This window comes from Oryza brachyantha, chromosome 12 (genome assembly GCF_000231095.2).
Source record: "Oryza brachyantha chromosome 12, ObraRS2, whole genome shotgun sequence".
Lineage (NCBI taxonomy): Eukaryota > Viridiplantae > Streptophyta > Magnoliopsida > Poales > Poaceae > Oryza > Oryza brachyantha.
In genome coordinates this window covers 4,628,169-4,645,572 of record NC_023174.2, presented here as the reverse complement: position 1 = coordinate 4,645,572, position 17,404 = coordinate 4,628,169, and the positions used below count along the sequence as shown (strand labels likewise).

At 37.8% G+C, this 17,404-nt stretch overlaps 1 protein-coding gene across 2 annotated transcripts; it reads left to right on the top strand.

The window, feature by feature from the left end:
* The first annotated feature begins 7,638 nt into the window (after positions 1-7,638).
* LOC102711391 lies at positions 7,639-14,672 on the top strand. Of its 2 annotated transcripts, none has more exons than XM_015843273.2 (9): positions 7,639-7,859; positions 8,986-9,856; positions 10,284-11,047; positions 11,262-11,529; positions 11,624-11,845; positions 12,830-13,003; positions 13,121-13,309; positions 13,443-13,556; positions 14,081-14,672. In XM_015843273.2, the coding sequence occupies exons 2-9, from the start codon at positions 9,155-9,157 to the stop codon at positions 14,378-14,380; spliced, it is 2,733 nt and encodes a 910-aa protein (XP_015698759.1). In that variant the 5' UTR covers positions 7,639-7,859; positions 8,986-9,154; the 3' UTR covers positions 14,381-14,672. The 2 variants fall into 2 exon arrangements, with proteins under 2 accessions (XP_015698759.1, XP_015698760.1); XM_015843274.2 differs by lacking the exon at positions 7,639-7,859 and adding an exon at positions 8,023-8,070.
* The last annotated feature ends 2,732 nt before the right edge of the window (positions 14,673-17,404 follow it).

Sequence of the window (17,404 nt, the reverse complement as noted above, 5' to 3'; positions counted from 1 at the left end):
ATAAGGGTTAATTGTATTAAAATTTGATAAAGTGGAGGGTACCGTACTCTTTTATATTTTATACTGATACGTGTATGTTGGATGAAAAATAAAATTATTTTATGATGGAGAGAGTAAATGATACTATAAAATCATCAAAAGTCATAAGGACTAACTCGAAATTTGTTTCTGAGACACAAAATTAGATGACGAAGAAAAATGACAAAATATAACACTGTAACAATGACTTATGTTTGCGATTTGTTAATTTTATAACTCATAAACCAGGTTGAGTTTATTTTTGTAGTTTTGTATGATTTTCTATTTACATTTTTCCTACATATGTTACTTTTTTTAGATCTTTGGAAAACCAATATTAAAAACCTTTTGGAACTTTATCTAAGGGCGTGTTCAGTCACGAAAAAAAAATTTTTGGGTGTCATATCGAATGTTTGATCAGATGCTAGAAAGGTTTTTGGGCACGAATGAAAAAATGATTTCATAGCACGCCTGGAAACCGCAAGACGAATCTTTTGAGCCTAATTAATCCATCATTAGCATATGTAGACTACTTTAGCACTTATGGCTAATCATAGACTAATTAGGCCTAAGATAAGGTTTTAGGAGAAATCGTGAGACGAATCTTTTGAGCCTAATTAGTTCATGATTAGCTATAAGTGCTACAGTAACTCACTTGTGCTAATGATGGATTAATTAGGCTCAAAAGATTCGTCTCGCAGTTTCCAAGCAAGCTGTGAAATTTGTTTTTTTATTTATATCCAAAAGCTTTGTTTAATATCTGATCAAACGTCCGAAGTAAAGCTCCACTGGGGCCTTACCTCATTCGTATCCCAAGAGGAGTCCAGCGCAGGTTGCTGCAAGTTAGTCACACGACATATCACGTCATCTATTTATTCAAAACAAGACTAATATGCATACGCACGCTTTAAAACAAGTGCGCCTCTCTGAGCGTGACACTCTGGCATCTTCCCATGGTCCCATCCCATATTACATGGTATTTTGAGTTTTTTTTTTAATTTTTGATCCCTCGTCTTATTAAAAAAATTGAAAATATTATTTATTTTGTTTATTATCAAAAGATAGTTTAAGTATTACTCATAAATTCATAAATTTTTATATTTGTACTAAATTTTTGAATAAGCCTAATGATTAAAGATTATAAGTGAATAGTCAAAATCTCGTATAATCTCACACTGAGGTAGTGGATTGCACCCTCCGTCCATAATTACAAATATTTCCTCATTTTATATATAAATATGTAATATTTTATAGTACTGTTGTCCTACCAATTATCATTTATTTAAAATCATTTATTTAAATTTTATTCACATCTTTCCTAACCATCCCCGTGCTCTTACGTAATGAGGGATACCAAAGGTTTTTCTTATATTCATTGATTTCTTAAAAGATACCCAAAAGCCAATTGACTTTATCTTAATATTTTAAAGGCACTTTTATTTTTATATGGCGGGATATTTAATTATTTGCCACTCTTAAGAATGGACGATAACATACTTGTCACTCAATATCTATGACACGTGGGCCATCATGTGTCTATGACATGTGAGTCCAGTGACAACTCTGTCATCACTACTCGTAAGAGTAGCAAATAGTTAATTATTCCAACCCCCTCAGCACCTAATACAGAGGGACATATTACCGCATCATGAATTAAGTATTAATTTTTGAAAATTAAAAAAAATAAATCGATATGATTTTAAAACAATTGTTTATATATAATTTCAAATATATATATATGTATATATATATATAATATTTTGTTTAACAGCTCAGAAAGCATTTATGTGAAAAACAAGGGAATTGAGGTTCACTACTATAGTGAACATCGGTGCAGATGGTCATAACTCATTTTCGTAAGTGGTTGGGTCGTACGTTTAGCTATTTATGTATGTGATAATGAACCTCTTTGTAGGCAGCAGTGCTTGAGAAAATGGATTCTCAGACCACAGTGCTAGCTACTCCCCTGCGTTTATAACGTAAGATGTTTGAATTTTTTGGTTGCAATGTTTAATCATTCGTCTTATTTAAAAAATTATGAAATATCATTTATTTTGCTTGTGATTTACTTTATTATTAAAAGAACTTTAAGCACGATTTATTATTTTTTATATTTGTACTAAATTTTTAATAAGACGAATGGTTAAACTTGGTAAAAAAAATCAAACATCTTACGTTATGAAACGGAGATAGTATATTTTTTATCGACGTATGGACATGTGTTCTTTATGAGATTCAAACCAAATACCTCGTATTCATCGTCATTCATCCTTAATTATCACGCTATGAAGCACTTAGAGTGTGTTTGGTTGCCTATAGGCTAGATGGTCTGGCTCGGCTAAACTTGTTTCTAGCATGCACATTTGTTTGTTTGGTGAGCTGCGATTTCTCAGCCTGTCTACTCAATCAAGTTGTTTGGTTTGAAGCATATGCAATTTTCTTGTCAAATATCTAGTAGAAACATTGCACATACGTCGTGTTTTCTCAATTCAAGCTAGTCATCTATGCTCGTTTCCTTGGAGCCAGGCTCCGATTGCCGTTTTGCATGCCAAAGCCCAAAGGACAGACTCACCGGCCTATCTAGTAAACCAAACAAGTGACCATTTAGGCCGCGTTCTTTTTCCCATATTAATAACTCAGATTCTCTCTCGTTTATTGTACGCGCGCTTCTTGTTTAGTATATAGTTAGCTATAAGTACTATAGTAACTAATATTTGCTAATGACGGATTAATTAGACTCAAAATATTTGTCTCGCTCTTTTCAGACGAAATTTAAAATTTATTTTATAATTAGACAATATTTAATATTTCAAATATGTGATCGTACACGTCGATGCGACCTCTCTTTCAACAAATTTCCCAACCGAAGGGAGCCTTAATCAGTGACGTATAGGTCAGTAGTAAAGTGAATCTAAATGTCAGTGACTTAATTAATTCAGAGGATCTTTGTCCCAGCAACTGCTGTAGGAAGTAGGGAGGCAGCAGGCGTAGAAAAAAACGTACTCCCTCGGTTTAGAACGCAAGGCTTACATGAGTATTTGGCCACGTTTAGTCTAGATGGCAAAAATTTTGGAAGAAAGTCACGTGAAACGTTTGACCGAACGTCGGAAGGAGTTTTTAGACATGAATAAAAAAATAAATTTCATAGCTTGGCTGAAAACCGCGAGACGAATTTTTTGAGCCTAATTAAGCCGTTATTGGCACATGTTGGTTACTGTAGCACTTATAGCTAATCATAGAGTAATTAGGCTCAAAAGATTCATCTCAGGATTTCTCCTATAACTGTGCAATTAGTTTTTTGCTTCTTCTATGTTTAATGCTCCATTTAAATATCCAAAAATTCGATGTAATGTTTTTAGAGAAACTTTTTAGGAACTAAACAAGGTCTTAATAAATTAGATATAAATGATTGGAATAAGATTGTGGTTGATTTATATGAGTGGATATGTGAAAAATAGCTATATTTTATAAAAAAAAGATAAAGCTGTAGAAATAGCTTGCTAGTTCTATTGTTCGGAGCCTAATGTTATTTGAGGTGGGTATTACGTAGTGTTCACTCTTTTTCAATTTTTTTTTTTAGAATTTCCATAAATATCAGTTCAATTCGTGCAAATATCGGCGAAAATGGTAATTCCCGTGTTATGAATTAAAAAAATGATTGGTGTTGATATGTACCAGTTGGTGAGATTGCTCGACCACAATTGAGAACCTTATGCCACGTGGCAGTGGTTAACATCTAATATCTTGGCCTGTAAGTCTGGAACTATAAGTTAAAAGGCTTGTTTGTTGCTTGAGCCTGGAAGTAGAATCCGATGCTCGTACCCGACATAGACAAACGTCAGTTTTTTCTTTTATAAGAACCAAAAGTTAGGAGAGTTTGGTCATAGCATCTGTTTGAGTATTCTAGTTTATCCTGGATTTGAAGCCATCCCCCTCCTGAGTTCTGAAATCAAGTCCCTTCCAGAGCCAACTGGACAGCGACCAAGCCCCGTCGCCCGAAACCGGATCATCTGACTTAAAGCCAGAGGATCCGTGGTGCTAACATGTGGACATATATACGGTAGGATCCACATGTTAGTCTTAGTGTCTCTCTGACTTTAAGTCAGAGGAACCTCTTTCATGTCGGCCCTACCCCTTGCCTCATCCAAGGGCGAACACATGGAAGAGGCCTGGCCTCCACTAAAAATATGCTTCCTCCGATTCTTTTTAATTGATACGGTTAATTTTTGAATTTACGTTTGATCATTTGTCTTATTTAAAATTTTGTTCAAATATGAAAAATTATAAGTTATAGTTACTTTAGTATTAAATCAAACCGTAACAAAACAATTAATAATTATATATTTTTAATAAGAAAAAAGATCAAACGTAGATCACAAGCCAATGGCGTCAACTAAAAAAACCGGAGGAGATGCGTTTGTTTCGAACTACAAGCTAAGTAATAGTCTAATCACGTGAATATGTCAAGTACTTTGTGTATTAAAGCTTCCAACACTAGCTAGGTTTTACATGCCTAAACAAGCTAGGAGTAATAGCCATATATAATCCCTTTGCTATGGTGATCTGCACCTAATTAAGCTAGGCAGTTGATCTTTGTAAGTTTGCATTTTAGAAAGTTAAAGCTTGCGACAACATAACAAACAAAATAGAAATGATGTTTGGATGGGCTTGGCTGTTCCAATGGCTAATATCTATTTCTTCTTAAGCACTAATACTTGATTTATCTATTCACTTTAATTAGTGAAATCTTCTAAAATTATTTATGTAGCCAATGATAAATAATAGACACAAAACCATCTTTTTATCATCAAAACATATAAATATGTTCATATGATTTATTACCATGGAAATATTACAAATCTAATGTACTATAATGTTTTTTTTGGCCATTCCATATTTGGTAATGTCCCCTCAAGTCTAAATCCTGGCTTCGCCACTGGTCTCACCGCTGCCTATACGGGTATGATGGTAAAGCCGGTCAGTTGCAAGGACGACGTCGGCAAGGCTGTTCTTTTCCTCCCGAGGGCGCCATAGCAGTTGGGGACCTACGACAACCAAGAGGTTGGAAGGCGGCGACGTAACCCAAATCCAGCCAGAGTTAGCGAGGAAGGACGAGAGACACTAATAAGGTGGCGGCAATGGTAGAGGGAAGAGGCACGACAGAGGTAGGTTGGATCTGCTCTCCCACACCTTACCCCTCCCTAGTGTAGATCCATTCTTTTATGAGAGGTGCAGTGGCTTGGGGGATGTTGGGACCAACGCTGGGCAGAGGCACGGTGTCGGTGGGCCCAATTTGGTCCCCCCCACCCCGGTCTAGAGTCAGCGCCTTCGGTGAGGGGCATAGTAGCCTATGGAGTTGTTTTGGCCAGCAGGAGCTGATGTCACTAAAAACAATATCTAGCCACAAGCCCATAGACAGTGTTAGAGGTAACTATTCGATTAGTAGTAATGTTGACGCAACAACAAGGCATTAGATGGGGATGGAGGTAGCCGCTCCGTGTGCTCCTAAGATCTTTATAGCAAGGTGATCTAGTTGAAGTGGTCCTAGCAACGTTAGCGGGCACGTGGTGGCACCAAGGCAACCTAGAGCAACCCTATGAGTCTGTGTGAGTAGTGGTGGCGGGTTAGCTTGCTGACTAGATGGACGATTGTAGTAGGTTCGGTGATGCTGTTTGTGCAGGTTGGGTGTAGGATAGAGGGGAAACTGTTGACAAAATCCTTGGTCTATTGACCAACTTGACGACGGCGATGTCTTTTGCACTGTTTCCTTCTTTGGAGGCGTCGTTATGGTGCTTCCCTCTTCCCACGATCTCTAGGTGAAAACCTTGTTTTGGTTTCTAGGCGAGTGGTTGTGACGTCTCACGTTGTGTTTTCTATAGGGGCACCGCTTTGGACAACCTTTTTACATAGTGATGAACAATGGTGGACTCTCTTGTTTGGCAAGGCCTTTGTCTTCTTATTTTAATTCTATTTGTGGTGGGCAATTAACTTCCTTCATTGTTCTACTAGGTGGAACCGGAGCTGCTTTGTCATGGAGTGTGATGAAGTTTGCAACGATAACATACTACGGTTCCTTTCTAAGGGTGTTGGTGCTAGTCACGTGTAAGATGTGGTGTTTCAATAGCTCAGGCTGATGCCCACCATCGAAGTTAGTGTTTTCTTGCTCGTTTTGGCGACTCTTTAGCAATGATGTTGAGATCGCTATGGAGTTAAAGTTGCTGTATTGCTAGATGGAAGGTTCAACGATCACAAGTGCTTTGGCAAAGTTGGAGTCGTCGTAGCGCTTTTATTCAAGTGTAACAGTGTTGTCTTGCGTTGGGCTTCATCGAGGTTTTATTTGTATTTGGAGAGCCGAGTAGTGTCCCATGTGTTACGCATTGCTACTGGCCACGAGTTTTTTCTTTGTTTACGGTAACTGATCTAGGTTTTTACTCATGCTTAATGAAAAGTATTGGCTGTCCTGTGCCTGTTTAGTTTAAAAAAAGTTTATTCTAGACTCTCCAACAATCATACTCAGTATATAGAAAGGGCCTATGCTGTTTGGAGAGTTTCTTTTTTAACCTTTGAAAGTGTTCCATATTCAGATTTAGTCCTTTTCTTCAGGTTATCATTTTTTCACACATTTTTATTTTTTTCTGTGGGCTTAAGTTTTTTTATAACACTGGCTGAATTCACATGCTTTGCCATGTGTAACAATAAATTATATTATAAGATTATGTAAAATAAATAAAATACATGTTTCAGGAAATTTGTACAAATATTTTCTTTATGGGATTATTTGCTTTAATTTGATTTTATATATATATCATTTATATTTGTTTTTTTCTTAATATTAACAAGGCCAATGGATAATTTGCAAAATATATAAAGATTAATGAAACTAGGTGAGGTATCAGGTATATTGTCAGCACAACTAGCTCCTTGTAAAGCAGCATATATTGTATATAACCTCCGTCCCAAAATAAACGAATTTCTAAGTTTTTGGATAGGATTTTTGACTCTTCGTCTTATTTGAAATTTTTTTATGATTAATATTTTTATTGTTAAACATAAATAGTATTTTACATGTGACTAATTTTTTTATTTTTTAATAATTTTTTCAAATAAGACGGATGATCAAACGCTTCGTACACAAAACTCAGAAATCGTCTTTTTTTTTGATAGAGTACAATATATTAATTCCTAAATTATTCATTACTTCTAACCTGGCATATTTTTTATTTTCCAAATGTTTCATTTTAGATTAAAACATACTCTCCAACAAACCTAGCATTTTCATAAAACCATGGTTTTGGCATGCATGTCACTCATGATGGCATAACAACTTGCCGTTGCAGTTCCGATGACGGTGTGACCAAAAGTTTTTATATTTAAAAATAATTGATAAAATTTACTTAGATTACTAATGACTCAAATAATAAAAAAAGTCAAAATTTAAAATTTAGATTTACAGATGTTCCAATGGTAAAAAAGAAGTTCACCTGGCGCGCGGTCGTCCTCCGGATGCGTTCCTTGCGAAAATAGTTTACTCCACTTTGCTTCGTCTCACCATCCTCTGCTTACCTCGAGAAGGCCGGCCCGTCCCTCTTCTCTCTTCTCCTCCTTCTCGCATCCCGTGTCGTCGTCGTCGTCTTCTCCCCCCAGCCCACCGACAACCACCACCACCACCGCGTGTGCGTGCCCACGAACTCAATCATTCATCCTCATTCGTTCGTTCGTTCATCCCACCACTATCTCCATTTCTCTGCCATTTCATTCTCCCTCTCTCTCTCGGTCTCGATTCTTTCCGAGGTAGCTCGTGCTGCGGGGGAGCCTCCCTGCTTGCGGTTCCTTCCTTTCTGGTAAATTCCTTTTCGGTTTGTTGGTTCAGGTTGGTTGGTTGGTTGGTCGATGGTCGCTGTTCTTGACGCGTTTACCTTGGTTCTGTCGGAAGCTGCTGTCTTTTCTTGCTTCCTGACAGGCTCGATGGCTGGCTTCTCTTCTCCTCGCTGCATTTGGGTTCTTGATCTGATTGGTGCTGTTTTTTCCAACTGAATTTGGTGTGATTAACGTGTACTGAATCCCCTCAGCTTCCCCTTTCTTGGGGTTTTTGGTACCGGATTTGGGCGCCGTAAATTGTTAGCTTGATTTATATTAGCTTGATTTATATTAGTACTATAGTACCATTTAATCGATTCAATGCAGTCCTACTGAGCAATCTTGTATTGTTGCTTGCTAGTTTTTTTTTTCTTTTCATTTACTTTCTGCTACTGCATTTGGTGTTTTTGTGGGTTAAAGTTCATGAGCTTTATCCCCCCTAGAAGCCCACCCTTTTTTTTCATATCGTATGGTTTATGTATGCATTTCATTTGAGGCAGTTCTTGAAATTAGTTTAGTTAATCCCCCTCTCCCTGCTTTTTTTTCTCTGGTGAAAATGTTGGCATTTGCAAATTAGAAGGGTGCAATCAGTGTTCAGGGTGCTGCATTGACTCTGCTTTTTTTTTTGCTCAGATCTCTATGCGCCTCTGGCATTTTTTCCTTTCTTTTTGTTTATTTGATTTTTGGGGTGCTTCCTTCCATATATTCTTTGATGCTTCTTCATGTCCATGTTGTGATTTGTCTGTAAGATAGAGTAAGCTATAATCCAAACCTAGGTTCACAACAACAAAAAAAAAAGACACAAAATATGTTCTTGTCAGTTATATAGCTTCATCTTGTTTATGCCACCCATGTGATGGCATCAGTTGTATTTATGCGAATGGTTGACTTAGTTTTCTCCTCCTTAATCATTGTAATAAGTTTCCCTATGATTTTGATGTGGACAGATGCTTCTCATTTCAGTTGGATTTCTACTCCATTTGCTGTTCTTTGCTGTTAGATGGGTTGTACGACTTGGTGCTCCTTATCCTTAATTTTCATGTACAGTAGCTGCTTTTCCCACCTTTGTTAGTTAGTACTAAGTTGCTAACCCCTTTTTGCTAATTGCAGGGCCTTTGCTTTGTCAATGAACTTAATGCCAACTCACTTTTTTGTTGGATAATTGAGAGAGGACGACGGTTTTATCTTTTTTGTTGGATAATTGAGAGAGGACGACGGTTTTATCTTCATCCATTGTGCAAATTATATACATAAGCTCTGTGTATATAGTGTTGCAACAATGGTGTTAGGTCTCCGGAGCAAGACGAGGAAGGATGTGCCCTTCCATGTAGACTTCAATATCTTCATTCAAGAAATCAGCCCATGGCCTCCTTCTGAATCTCTCAAGTCTTTGAAATCTGTGGTCCTCTTCTGGGAAAATGGCGAGCGCAATTCGGGGAAGACTAATGCCGTTGCACCTTCAATTGGATCAGGTACCACACTAGGAAAGATTGAATTTAATGAGTTCATCAACCTACAGGCTGTTTTTCAGAAGGAGGGGTCATCCAAGAGTGGTAAATGGCAGAAGAACCTGCTTGAGCTGAATCTGTATGAACCAAGGAGGGATAAACTGAAAGGACAGCACTTAGGGACTGCAACGCTGGACTTAGCTGAGCACGCGATGTTTCACGAGGACACAAGTGTTCCTGTGCCACTTAACTCCAAGAGGAGCTTGAGAAACAACGCGCAGCCCATGGTTTACCTTCGGATTCAGCCTTTGGATGGCGATAACTCGAGTGTTTCCTCACGAGATGCATTATCAAAAGAGGCATCAGTTGATAGGGATTCAAAAGAAGTGATGTCGGCAACAATGAGTGAGGAGTACACTGAGGATACTGAGTTTGCTTCCTTTACTGATGATGATGATGAGGAAGCTCCATACCCTTACCGCTCAGATGGGAATGCACGTATCAGCAGTAATAGATCTCAGGAGTCTCTCAAGGTAAAAGCTAAACTCTATTTCTGCAGATCTGGTGCATCCATGCTGTATTTGATTGTCTTCCTAAAATATGTTTTTCAAGAAAGTAAATGAAGGTACTTTACATCAAAATTTTGGGCAGGTCATTGGGAACTATCTCTAGCCATTGCATTTACTAAAAATGTGGCTGATACAGAAAAGAAGTATTTAATCTAATAAGTTTTTACATAATTTTTCTCTCAAGGCAATTCATTGCTGTGGGAATTTCTGAATGGGCATATGTGGTATTTTTCTTTAGTTAATTGTGTTGTGTAAATATCATGTTATCTGTCAGGATTTTCACATGTACGATTAGTACTTTCAGTAAAAGTAGTACTCTCAAAATGGTGCAATAGTTGAACTTAATAATCTCTTTTCTGCGTGATTCTGAAACCAATTTGAAATTTACTAGGGAAAGGATGTAAGAACAATTGGTAGTGAAGACTCCAGATCACCATTTGATTCCCAGCGTGAAATGCCATCTTCCAGTACAAAAGTGAGGAGTGAAGAAGTTGAAAAGTATCCAATTCAAGTCCAAAAGGCAAATGGCCATCCAGGGAATCTATCTCTTTTATCAGATTTGCCTGGTGAACAAACCCCATCGTTTCCACCACAAAATGCTCTGAGAGCTGGTCGTAAAATGTCATTTGCTTATGGCATGAGTGACTCCCACCAAAGAAACTTTGGGGAGAGAACATATAGTACCCTAACTAGTGATAGAGTGAAAAATATGAGGTACAGTATGAGAGTTCCAGATTTTAGTGGAAGTATCATTAATAAGAAAGTTGATTCTGAGAAGGAAGAAGTGAAAGAAGTTGACTCCCAAGATATCGCACCCTCTCATGATAGAGCTGATGCCTTTGATCGAGCACAAGCCCAGGTGCCAATACGCATATCAAATAACCGTAATGACAGCAAAATTCGAGAACTAGAGCTTAGGGTTGAGTTGCTTGAAGCAGAGTTGCGAGAAACTGCTGCTGCTGAGATAGGCCTTTATTCAGTGATTGCTGAACATGGTAGCTCAGCAAACAAGGTACACACACCAGCGCGAAGGCTCTCTAGGCATTTCCTTCATGGGTTTAAAAATTGGTCTAAAGACAAAATGGGAAGTGCAGCAAGAAGTGCTTCCTCTGGTTTGGTTTTGGTTGCAAAAGCTTGTGGATATGATGTGGCAAGGTACATGAGATTTCTTCTTATGCTCAAACATTTGTAATTTTTAAATGGCACTTTCTTTTCAGTGGAATAATTGTCAATGAATTGATAATTCTTTGCATGCTTAACTTCTGTATGTCATCATTATATAGATGCAATGCCCTGTAAGCAGTTTGTGCAACTTCTTAATTTCTGTTGTATTCATTTATCTGCTGTCTGATATGACTTATCCAATCAGGTTGAGTTTCTGGCTCTCAAACTGTGTGGTGTTGCGAGCAATTGTTTCTGAAACATCTAAGCAATCTAATGGCAGTGCTATCAATTATGTTGGCAAAACAACACCCAGAAGGAATTCTGCATCAATGTGGGAATCTCTTAACCGGAAGAAAGGAAAATTGCTTTCCCCTGAGTTTGATAACTGGGAAGATGTTGACACATTTATAGCCGCACTAAAGAAGATTGAATCATGGATATTCTCACGAATTGTTGAATCCATTTGGTGGCAGGTCTGCCTCGTTTTTAGTTTAAATTCTTTGCTGTTTGTGCCCTTGTCTGTAAGATTTTTGTTATATTTGTCGTGTTACATATCTTATGTTGCAGGCATTCACACCACATATGCAATCTGCTAATGTAAGCAGTGAACCATTGCCTAGTTCAAATGCAAAGAAATGTTATGGAAGGATTACTGTTGTGGGCAATCAACAACAAGCAACCTTATCAATTGACATATGGAAAAGGGCTTTCAAGGAAGCATCTGAAAAGCTTTGCCCAGTAAGGGCAGCTGGACATGAGTGTGGATGTCTGCCTTTGTTGGCCAAATTGGTGAGCTAGATATGATAATTTGAATTTCCTCCTGACTACTAAAAGTTGGTCTAGAATATAGTTACATTCGAATTTCCTCCTATCTACTAAAATTAGGTCTAAACTCTAACCTATAGTTTTGTGTACAACGCATAACCGTGAATCAGGCCCATTGAAGCTAACACTAACCTTTCTCATGTCCATTTTTCTTTTCAGAGCAAATGGTAGGCTAGCACTAGCCCATAGCCTAGTCACTTTTACCTTTGTTCTTTCAGTCATTGTTTTCTTTAGGATAAGGCTTGTAGCCACTTTATCCAAGCATATCTGACTGGTTAAATCATCCTCTCAATAAGACCTAAGGAACATCAGGTCGTAAAACACTCATAGAGCAGCATTCCTTTGCTAAAACATGTGCTGCCATTTTTGCCCACTGACGAATCCACTTCCCTCTAACCACTTGGAGGGAGCTATTCTTTCATTTAACTCTTGGATTGATGTCCCATGCACCAACCGATTGGCATCTTCCTCAGTCAGCATCTTCACCACTTCCAGGCTATCCGATTTCAAATTCAACCTTGTAACCTCATCTCAGCAGTCTGATCCAGAGCCCTTTGGCACGCATACTTCATTTTTTCCCTTTGTTCATTGGTTCATTGTGATTCACAGAACATCTTTGTTTTCATTTTCCTTTTATTTGGACTCATAGAACATCATGATTATTGGGTTGGGTCCAAATTTGTGTACAAGTATAAGTTATACCATAAAATTTTGCCTTGAAATATTTTGTGCATTTTATACTTTGTAATATGTATTTTTTTTCTAATATTATTCAAATTGTATTGTTTCGATTGTTTTTATCCAGCTCACCTTAATTTCTTTAATTTAATAATTTTTATATGATCAATCATATCTTGATTTAACATTTAAACCGAGAATGGGAAAATATGGACTCCATATAAATTTTCAAGACGTGCACTAATTTCTAACAGTTTTTCTCTTTGATAGGTAATGGAGCAATGCATAGCTAGGTTGGATGTAGCAATGTTCAATGCTATTTTGAGGGAATCAGATGATGAGATTCCAACAGATCCCATGTCTGACCCAATAACTGATCCTAAGGTCCTTCCTATACCATCTGGGAAATTCAGTTTTGGTGCTGGGGTCCAACTGAAAAATGCTGTAAGTGAAAAAATCATGCTCATTCTGAGGCACGGTACTCATCCAAAGGAACATTTTTATTTTATTTTGGACTTGCTATCAAGAGCACTGACTTTTTATCCTTACTGCAATTTCTAGATTGGCAGCTGGTCCAGATGTCTTACTGACTTGTTTGGTATGGACATGGATGAGTATCCTGAAGTTGAGAATGGGAATGGTGACAATGGTGCTGCTGAAATCCGCAAGCCATTTTATCTCCTAAATGCATTGAGTGACCTACTAATGATCCCTAAAGATGTACTCATGGACACCAGTACTAGGAAAGAGGCATGCACTCTCATCTTGTTCAAACAATGGACATTATTTTAGTGCCTAAAATATCCATATGAACTTGTGAAGTTCTCTTTTTTGGTTGTAACGATGTTTTCTAATTCTAATATGAACGTCCTGCTTTTCACAGCTTTGCCCTACCTTTAGCTCATCAATAATCAAGAGAATCCTTGATGGCTTTGTACCAGATGATTTTTGTCCAGATCCAGTTCAACATTCCTTGCTTGAAGCACTGGAGTCAGAGGTTGGTTTATTTAGCTTTCGGATGCATTGATATTGTATTTACTCTTACATTGCTAGTAAAAGTAGATGATTACCTGATTACCTACAGCCAGAGAGTATCAGATCTAGTGATGAGCACGGAGTATATAGGTCCATAATGTTTCCTAATTCCTTTTATGGTGAAATAGACAAAACATAGTTATGTTAGGCATACTCGCATGTTTTTTTTTTGGGGGGGCAAGCAACTGTAACCAAAATGGCAGATTAAGGATTTGACGTGTTTTTTTGTGAAGCTAAATATGGGAAGTGAAATTGATTGCTAGTTCTGATTGTATAAATGGTTATTGACTTAGTATTATGTTTGTACAAGGGATTTGTTGTTTTGACTTAAAATTGTAGGTAGCTAGTATCATAAGAAGAAAACTGCAACTAGGCATTACCCACATTGAATTACATGTATTTAACCAAAATTTGAGGGAAAGCAGATCTTATGTACAATCCACAGATAGTGTTGGACTATTACTCATTGCGCAATTTTGTTGTTAGGAGCATTTGGAGGGCAACATCAAGGGCATCCGAGCGGTCCCATGCAGCGCGTTGCCCATCCTATACCCTTACCCTGCATCAGGCGCGATACTAAGCATGATTGGTGATCCTAGGAAGAGCGGATCGGCCATTCTTCGCAAGTCCAACACGAGCGACGACGAGCTCGATGAGCTGAGCTCGCCATTGACCTTCATCTCCAAGGCGTCGTTGAACCCGCTGGCAAAGTTGAAGCAGATTGGGAGCCCAAACACAGCCAGGTACAGGCTCCTCCATGAGGTGTGGAAGCTGGATGACCAGTAGTAATATGAGGGTGTCCTAGGCTCCTAGCAGCATCAGATGCTGCTTGCTTCTCTTCTGTAAATACAAGCAATCTTTTGGTTTTCTGATGGTCACCAAGGTGATTCCCAGGCAAAATTCACAAGCAAGACCAGAGGAAGAAACTACAAGTGTTGAGTTGGAAATAACATTTTCTGTTTTTTGGTTCTTCTATATATGTAAGAATGTTGTAAGATCATCTGAATCTTGCTCCAGTGTGTTGCCAGGTCCCTGAATTGCCCCCATGAATTTCTTCTAGTCACTCCCTTGCCTACAACTGTAAATTCACCAAAATCTCAGCCATCCAACTCAAAGAATTGGCCGGGCTGTAGAAATGGGCTCGGCCCATCAATTCACCTGGGCTGCCACTAAGGTTGCACTGAGGAGAGGACAGTGAAACCCTTTAGTCCCATACTGCTTTCCTACCCCGATCGCAACTCGTTTATAAGTGGGAGCGTGGCGTGGGCCCGCAACGCCAGAGGGTGAAGTGTGGCCGAGCAGGGAGAGGGAGGGGCACCCACGTAACAAGCGCACTCCACGTGCGGCTGTAACCCTAAACCATACTGCTTCTCCCTCCTCCGTGGGGTTCGAGTTGCAGGGGGCCGATGATCAACATCTCATCGCAAAACGAAAAAAAAGGCGTTTCTTCCGGTGCTTTGGCCTTTCATAAAACAAGCACCGATGCCTTGCGTGGGTGCCCCTCCTTCCTGGACTTGTATATGTGAGTAGGGTTTGGTGGCGTCCCTGAGCGATCAGGGGCCCTATATATCCACCCTACACTCGTATAGTAGCCCTCTTTTTTTTTTCCCTTTTGCAGATAGCTCAAGTTTTTTTTCTCTTGCAGATAGCTAAAGTTCTTTATTTTTCTTTTTTTTTTCCTTTTGCAGATAGCTCAAGTTTTTTTTTCTCTTGCAGATAGCTAAAGTTCTTTATTTTTCTTTTATGCATATATGTTTTACGTCGACTCTCCCCTATATGTTATACAAAAATACCGGTAAACCAAATATTATCGATATACTTTTTTTTAAAAGCTCCCTCTGTTCATAAATATAATCATGTTTAGCAAAAGATTCAGGGTCATCTATTGACATATTAAAAGAAAATGCCAAATAACATATTTACGAACAGAAAATAATTTACGAATAAAACATTTATATATGTGTCCATAACAATCTAAAAGCTAAAACTGGAAAATAAACTTCGATAAAAAATCCTCATAATCAACTCCAAGTTTAAGGTTAAAAATGTATTTTTTGTCATCAGCACAACTCAAAGGCAAAAGATGGTGGTGTAAGATTAAAGAGGAAAGATTCCCTTGCAGTCACCTCATTAGTCAAATTTTGAACTGCTAGCTCCTAGGCACATGATTTGCTGAAATGCTTGATTCATGTGTATTGGAATCAATGGTCCAAAAATACTTTGGAACGAAGATATATGATTTGTGTACTTCCTTTACCAATGTTAATATTGTTCCAAAGTAACCATCCAATATTCAAAGAGGAATTATTGTAGTAATAAGGTTTCAAATGACTAAGATATTCTCAAATCTTAACTACTTAATCCAATGGCCAGAGAGCTATCTTCAACCTCTACCTAGGAGAGAGGGAGAAGTAGGATTGTGGGGGAAAACTAACCAACAATGACGTGGTGTCATGGATGACAGTGTTGGAACTCTAACAGATAACATATATGTGGTTTGGAGTTGAGTGGCGATAGAGACGGAAGATGGCAATGGCTTTGGAGGGATGCAACTAGGGGGCAGTCAAACACAGATGGATAGCAATGCAGGGCTGAAGAAGGGTGATGTGCAAAGCTGGCGTTGAGGGCATTGGATATGTAGTGGGTAGAGCAAGTTCAATAGAATAGCCAACTACTAGCTCCAATTCATCTATAGTCAATCTAATAGTCAATTCATACAATAGCTAGTTATAAAACATATATTATTATATCCTACATATCATATACACACTGTGTCTTGAAGTCCATGTTGCAGCTGGCTATACAAATCTATAGTTCACTTTCCTTCTCTTCTCTCTTACCTCTTTAAAATATGTTTATAGTCAGCTTATAGTCTACTATTGTACCTGCTCTTAGGAGGCGGGAATGGTATTGGTGTCTCAACTTAAAGAGCCAATGAGACAGGGAAGATGAGTGAGGCAAGGACATCTCACCACTGCTTAGAACTAGGAAGGACGAGGGAGCAACAACTTAGGTATAATGGCTACTAACTTGCTAAGGTATGAGCCTCCTGATCTAAAGGCATCATACAGTGGCTTAGAGGAAAATGTTGGTACTGTAGTGAACTTTAAATGATTTATAAGCCATCTAAACTTTGATTATTTTGCAGGTGACTAAAAATTGAGCCTATTGATAAATATTTAAATTTTAAACGATAATGGTATGCTGATATTTTTCTAAGTGGGCATATGTAATAGGCAATCATATCCAACTATGTTTTATAAAACCTAAAAAGGATAAATTAAATCCAATATTTTTACCGCCGTGACTTTACCCTGCCAATCAAACCAAAATTGCAAACCAAATAATACTTCATCCATCTTAAAATATATCTATTTCTAACAAGCAAACGTGTAACTAGCCTACTTCTCCATCTACCTCTAATCACAACACACCATCACATTTCCTATTTTCTCCACAAAAGGGCAGAAGTATCCACATCTCTACTACTTGATAAAAAAACAGAGTCGTCAATCTCCTTTCCCACACCCACTTCACAAAAACTCCCGCTTTTATAAAAGCAAAAAAAAATCCATTATGAGCATATTATAATGAACAAATTTATTACTACCTCCGTCCCTAAACATTTGACGCCATTAACTTTTTTATATACGTTTAACTATTTGTCTTATTCAAAAAATTTATATAATTATTATTATTTTTATATCATTTTATTTATCGTTAAGTATACTTTTATGCATTTATATAACTTTACATATTTTGCAAAAAAATTTAAATAATACAAATAGTCAAATGTATATAAAAAAATCA

Bases quoted from the DNA above. Each gene is read 5' to 3' on its own strand.
- LOC102711391 (XM_015843273.2), top strand. From the start codon at position 9,155: ATGGTGTTAGGTCTCCGGAGCAAGACGAGGAAGGATGTGCCCTTCCAT. The intron at 11,846-12,829 runs GTGAGCTAGATA...TCTCTTTGATAG, and splicing joins TGCCTTTGTTGGCCAAATTG to GTAATGGAGCAATGCATAGC. The intron at 13,310-13,442 runs GCATGCACTCTC...TGCTTTTCACAG, and splicing joins ACACCAGTACTAGGAAAGAG to CTTTGCCCTACCTTTAGCTC.